This window comes from Liolophura sinensis, chromosome 10, assembly GCF_032854445.1.
Source record: "Liolophura sinensis isolate JHLJ2023 chromosome 10, CUHK_Ljap_v2, whole genome shotgun sequence".
Lineage (NCBI taxonomy): Eukaryota > Metazoa > Mollusca > Polyplacophora > Chitonida > Chitonidae > Liolophura > Liolophura sinensis.
The window spans coordinates 2,540,047-2,546,653 of NC_088304.1; the positions used below are offsets into that span (position 1 = coordinate 2,540,047).

Genomic DNA, 6,607 nt, shown 5'->3' on the forward strand with positions numbered 1-6,607 from the left:
CACCCTCTCACCACTGCCCTCCCCCATCCCTCCCCTCTTTAAAATGAAACACACCACCGTTTGCTACACACCACCATCATCAGACGGGGCTTCTCATTTTATAAAGCATAGCCAACGCTTCTCTAACAGCCACCATAAAACATCCCTTCTTGAGTCTGCTTAAGGCCTTCAGCTATTCTACAGGCTACATATTTATAACAGTATATAATAATACCTCATTGCTTTTCTACAGATTACCTATTTATAACATTATATAATAATACATCTTGCTATTCTAAAGACTACCCATATATAACAGTATATAATAATATCTCATCGCTAGTGTAAATTGACAAGTAAATAATGCTACCCTTGTATACACAATGGCTAAATTTAAATATATGCAAAATAAATCATTTCTATCATATGGCCTGTAAATCATGATTAAATGTAATCTTTCCAGGATTACAAATTTAACCCTTCATTATCTCTTCCGCCATCTTGGTCATTAATAGTCTATTACATTTCCCGGACGTCGTCTACTTGCCAACAAATAATCTTCCAGGTTTAAGACTTCTGAGTTTTACCCTTAATGATCTCTTCGCCCATCTTGGTCAGTGACAGTCTATCACATTTCCCGGACGTCGTCTTTGGAGAAGAGTCCATGAGCAGGAAATGTCCCGGCATGTAACCAAGACCATCTGGCGCAAGAGACGGTCTGAAGATGTCCTCGACACGCCGCTTGATATCTTCTGTGGTTATGCGTGCGTCTGGTGTGAGCGTAATACAAGCGCAAATCTCCTGGTGCAATATGTCGTCATCCACACCAACAACAACAACTTCCTCAATCTCTTCAAAGTTTTCCTGAATCTTCCTCTCCACGAATGAGGGAAAAATTTTCACCGAAACCCTTTTAAGCATTTCAGTCTTCCTACCTATGATGACGATTCGTCCGTCTTGGTGGATTAGTGCTACATCTCCGGTATGGTACCAACCGTCTTCGTCCACAATAGGCGCTCTGGAACCGTCAAGGTAGACATAAGCTTTGGCACATGCTGGTCCACACAAACAGAGTTCCCCCTGTGTTTCCACATAGACGACTTCACCTTTTTCATCCACCACTCTAACTTCGCAGCCAGAGCAGGGGTACCCAGCTGTAACGAGTTCAAAGCCCAGCGCTGTTGCTACCCTCAAACCGATGAATGCAAACATTCAGAAGAGCCGTAGGCGGAGGCGACGGACTCTGAAACTCGTAGCAAACTGTCTACAAACTTCGCACTCACCCTTTGTCCTGTGGCTAGCGAGGTGGAGAGAAACGGCATCCTGTTTAACAGATCAGGTCTTCTCTGTAAGCTGTTTAGTCTATATTCCATCAGTAAAGCAGCATCTGGGCGTTCAGAAGATAAAACGTTCACGAAGAACTCATCGTCTGACTCTGAGTTGACTTTCGCCTTGATGTAGACTGTAGTCAACCCGATACCAAGGTACATAATTGGTTGGCCGCCCATCCAAGACATCGGTCTGTCGTTAGCAACGATTGTGTCCTCTTCCAACTCGCAAAAATCTCCCACTGAATACGCTCCCGCTAGGATTGAGGCATGGGTGTGCACAACGAGCTTAGGCATTCCACTACTACCAGAGGTCAACACCATCATCGCTTCGTCGTCGGCGTGCACTTCGGGAAGGTCAACATCTGGAACCTGGTTGTCCTCTGTCAAACCGAAGAGGTCAAAGGTCGTTATCTTATCTTTATGGTCCTGAAATGTTGTCAGGATGACGCTACGATGATGAGCCTTGCAAAGGTTCTCTTTAGATTGGTTCAATTCTGTTACAGTTGCCACGCATCCTATCCCTTTGGCGATCTTTGTAAATTCTTTCTCATCGAAGGATGGCGAGTTGATAACAGTGCCACCGGTCATGTTTATACCGAAATAAGTTATGGTCCAGTTTGTCGGTGTGTCCACAAGTATGGCTACTTTGTCACCTGCTCTGATGCCATCTCTGACAAAATGTCGGGCCAACCAGTCGGACTTGTCTGCCACTTGTTTCCTTGTCAAGGTATCCCTGGGTTGTCCGGCTTGTCTGAAGACAAACGCCATTTTGTCTGGGTTGGCCTTCGCCAGCTCTCGTATTCTGTCCGGAATTGTGCGAGGTAAGTCGAACACTGCCGAGGGCGTCTGGATGTAGCTCATCTTGAGGTCGCCATATCCATGTTTCTCCATGTCTGGTTCCCTGGAATAGAAATGCAAAGGAAGAAACAGTTGATATTCTTTTGTTTAGGTGGAAATTAACGGTGTTTGGAACTGAACATTGTGTGCTAGTAGGCTTTGAATTAGCCGCCCAAACTTCCTGCTAAGTGTGTGCTTGGGGAAGCCAAAGGTATATTGCCTTATTTTTTCTCTGGGGTTATATACTATAATAGTATATTACGTCAAAAGCGTGTCTGATTACAGACGAGAATGAGGGGGGATCCCCTAAGTATACTATGCTATACTATAATAGACTATGCTATAATATACTACACTATAATACTATGCTGTATGGCATGGCATGGCATATCATGGTAAGTCATGGTGTCCGGTCGGCTTGTAGAGTTGAGTGTTGAACTGTGGCGCGCCAAAACGGAGCAGTGGGTGGGTTGGATTGTCCCAATCGGGTTTCGTTTAGTCACCTGATTAGTGCATGCATGCTTTTGCATTAATATATGGCCAATACACGAGTAATGCCTCCACGTCTCCATCATACCTTTACCACATACACCTTAATAATGCCATCTACACGTCCAAAATTCTATGATGAACATTAGTTTCATTTGTTCAGCGTACAACATAATACAAAATGATATATAGGAAAGGTCCACAGAAAGTGCATATGTCACTCCATACACCAAGCCACGATCTATAATCCAAAGGATCACCTCTCCTTGTCTCTATCTTCATACTATTGAAGTATACTGCAACAAACAACAACCAGTAACAAACACCATACGCTACTCTACTCTACTCTACTCTGTTATACTATACTATGCTATGCTATGCTATGGTATGCTATACTATACAGCGTACTGTACTGTATTGTATAGTTATACTATACTATGCGGTCTACTAAATAGCAGCCAACACTGCAAAACACACTGTACTATATAACAACACAACACTACATACTACACTACATTGCGCTGCACTGCACTCTGATATACTTTGCTGATGTAATGTAGTATAATGCAGTATAGTGTAGTGTGATGTAGTGTAGTGTAGTGTAGTGTAGTATAGTGTAGTGTAGTATAGTGTAGTGTAATATGTGGCGTGTCATGGTGTGGTGCAGTATAACGCAGTACACACCTACGGCACATGACTCTGCAGTCAGGCTGTGAGCGTATCGGTGCCCGCCTGGGTGTCCGGCGTTCTGGCGGCCGTGCATCCAGGTAGGGAGTCGGGTTGACATGAGTCCACTCCTCACCCAGCTCTCCCACCAATGACCCGCTAAAAATAGCTCCCCGACAAGAAATGGACAGGGGAACGTGTTGTTTATTGTTCACAAGCTACGCGATTTGCCCATCGGTGCGAGCGGAGCAATGTTTCCACCCTACCTGGAATGTGGGGGACTGCATGTGTTAGTGAAAGGGAGTCATGGAGCTTTTAGGGGCCGTTTGTGTTTGTTTTGATGTTTGGCCAACATTACCACTGAGCTTATCTTCAGGCGGTAGATATGGAGCCCAGGCATTTCCGCGGGTCGCTCTCAGTGCGCTGGACACGGTGGATTGTCTACTCGACATGAACATTACAATGAACCAATTCGTCCAGTGGAGAGCTTTTACTCGACTCTGCTCTTCCATCGCAGTCCGCAGCGTCATTCTACCAACACGCAGTTGAGCCTTCACGATCATCATTTCAGCTATCTCAAGGGCCCGACTCGTCACGATAAATCCTGCACGTACGAAGTGTGCTATTGTTGGGAAATTCCAGCTATGTCAAAACCGTGATAAACCAAGACCGACACGTAGATGTAAAAGTCTGTGGCCTGGCGAAGGCACGCAAGTTACTGGTGTCCGACGCCTTAGAAGTGGTAGGCAGCAAGAGGACCATTTGTTATAACCTACCATGTGGTAGCAGTACGCCAAACTCCGTATGTTGGACGCGCACGTCGGCGCGCACGACCTTGTCTGACCGGTACTGGGACTGTGGGCAACGTACGAAGCAGAGCGGGACAAGTGGTTGCCCCGACGCAACCACTACGACTTTGATAAACCCACTCCAGTGCTACCTGGACAGCTGACCTGACTGCCACCGACTTTTGTACTATGATATTATGTGTTGCAGTAAAGGCGAAATAAATGCAAGTGAAACAAACTGTATGCCAATGTCATCTCATTGAGCATTCATTCATGGAATGGGGTAAATACGCCTAGAACAGGCAAACACGGAAAGTTATTACCACCAACTGGTTGTGATAAAAACACCAGGGCTGGGCCTGGTCCGCCCAGTCGAACACCATGACAACGTGACGCCCTCGATCCCGCTGGGTTAAGTAATACACGCAACACTGCCCGCACACAGCCGTGTCCAGACGCAGCCGCCGATCATTCCACGTTCAGTGGTGTGTTCTCCGGTTGAGCCAAGCGGTAATATCAGCACGGATAGGTGACAGTCCGTAAGAATCCAAGTATTCTCCCTGGAGACGGAGTGGCTTCGGGCAAACGTCAATGAAAACGCTCACCCAGTGTTGCCCAAGGCGGAGCCACTCGGCGAAGGAGGTGGTCCTGAGTGTAGACATCCCCCCACCTCCAACACTCACACGCACGGTGTCCGTGTCCGCCTGTACGGCGCGTCGCCTGTTGCGCCGTGTCTATGGTATTTAAGTGGCAAAGTCACAGAGTACGTTTCGGCTTTCCGTCATTAATTTGGCAAACCGCATCTCCAGGCGCAAATCCCCTTTCTGGACCAGGTGGCCCTGTGATCGTCGTGGAATTTGGATGTCAAGTCGAAACAAAACAGCGCCCTGTCATTGGCGAACGTGGTGCGGAGGATGTTGTTCCATTCGTCGTGGAACACATTTCCCGTGTTGGTAAAGAGGTTCATGTACGTTACGACGAAATTCACGTTATCAAAGTCGGGTGTCAGGGGCTTGGCAGGAATTTGACGCCCGCCGTCATGCAAGACAACTGTTAAGAAAGTACGTCAGATGCAAGCAAGGGTCCCTGACATAACACAAACACTAAATTGTCCCAACACTCACCCAGTTACTGCGCGCGACTTGACGTCACAGCAGCCAGACGATAGCGAAGCGATAGTTTTGACAGTACGGAGATCCACTCTTCTTTCGCTAATTGACGCACAAGATTTTGGATACTTTGATACATGTGCATTTAGTGTTGCTTAATCATTTTTCGGCGCGACGTAACCAGACGGGCACTTGCAAATCAGGTCACACAATAACACAGGACGCAATCACAGACTGCACTCATATACGGCATTTATCTGATATAAATGTAAACAAAGCATTTACTGAAGTGTACCCTATACATATTTCTTCAGTTTTCATTAGTTAGATCGACCATTGGTCTTGTTATTTCTTTGATAACTGTGGAAAATTAAAGCCTTCAAAATCTCCGTTGTAGATCATGACGTCACTCCACGCTCAAGAATATGAACGTGCTGATCTATTCGATGTTTGTTGATAAATGATTTCATGTATTTTGCTGTGTAAAAATATGCTGCACTGAATTTATGAGAAATTTGTAGACCTGGGTTAGCATGTTTACAAAGTTGGAATGGCATAAGTAGTCATATATTGTTTTCCTTTTGTATTATGTAAGAGAAAACGTTACATGTTTGTAATATTACTTACCGAACGTTACCGATGTTGTTTGTGTTAATGTGTTTGTATTAAGATTGTGTAGTACACTGACATAGTGTTTATTTCATCAGTTTGTGATACGATTATTAATGCTATTTTATCTCTTTCTGTTTTTACAGAACGCACGTTTATTCAAGAGAATACAGTGTTTGTTAAGAAAAAATCTCCGTAGTAGTTGTTAACTTCATTACTTTCCGACCAGCAACGAAGTTTGTGTGGAATTGCTGGAAATGAAAAGCGTTTTTATCGTAGGTCCCGTTCAAGGCCGTGTTGCTCTCGCATCCCTCGAACAAACCCAAAAACAGGTTTTGTGCTCGTTGACGAGGGTGTGCCCTGATGCCTTTGGGCATGGGGACATACTTGGCCAGCAAGTGACGGATGCGGTGCTTGGCAGGGGCTTTGTCCAACATCAAGGCAAACGGGTCCTTCAATGGGGTGATTCGGATGCGGTCGGTCACGTTTTTGAGCATGTGACAGCGTTGCGGGAATATGTCGCAGTGAAGGCGGTCCAGTATGTCTACCGACCGATTTCGGCAATGAGGTGCAGTCTTTTGGAAACGACTGGTCCTTTCATCCATCCTGTCATCCTGTACTTCCCTTTCTTGTTCACCAGCTGCAACAGAGGCACCAGCGTGTCTTCCACCACAGGTGGCTGGACAATGTCCGTGTACACGTACAGCGTTATCGTAGTCGCTTGTAAATCTTCGGCCCCGACGTGTATCAGATCCGCCGTCCCCATTATCCAGCGGTACGACAAATTCAAAAGCTGCTG

General features: G+C 45.8%; 1 protein-coding gene across 1 annotated transcript; it reads right to left on the reverse strand.

Moving 5' to 3' along the window:
* Positions 1 to 524: 524 nt before the first annotated feature.
* On the reverse strand, positions 525 to 6,305 carry LOC135476385 (uncharacterized). Its single transcript, XM_064756391.1, has 3 exons — positions 6,196 to 6,305; positions 1,190 to 2,211; positions 525 to 1,133 (listed from the first exon to the last, which is right to left on the reverse strand). The coding sequence occupies exons 1-3, from the start codon at positions 6,303 to 6,305 to the stop codon at positions 547 to 549; spliced, it is 1,719 nt and encodes a 572-aa protein (XP_064612461.1). The 3' UTR covers positions 525 to 546.
* Positions 6,306 to 6,607: the final 302 nt, after the last annotated feature.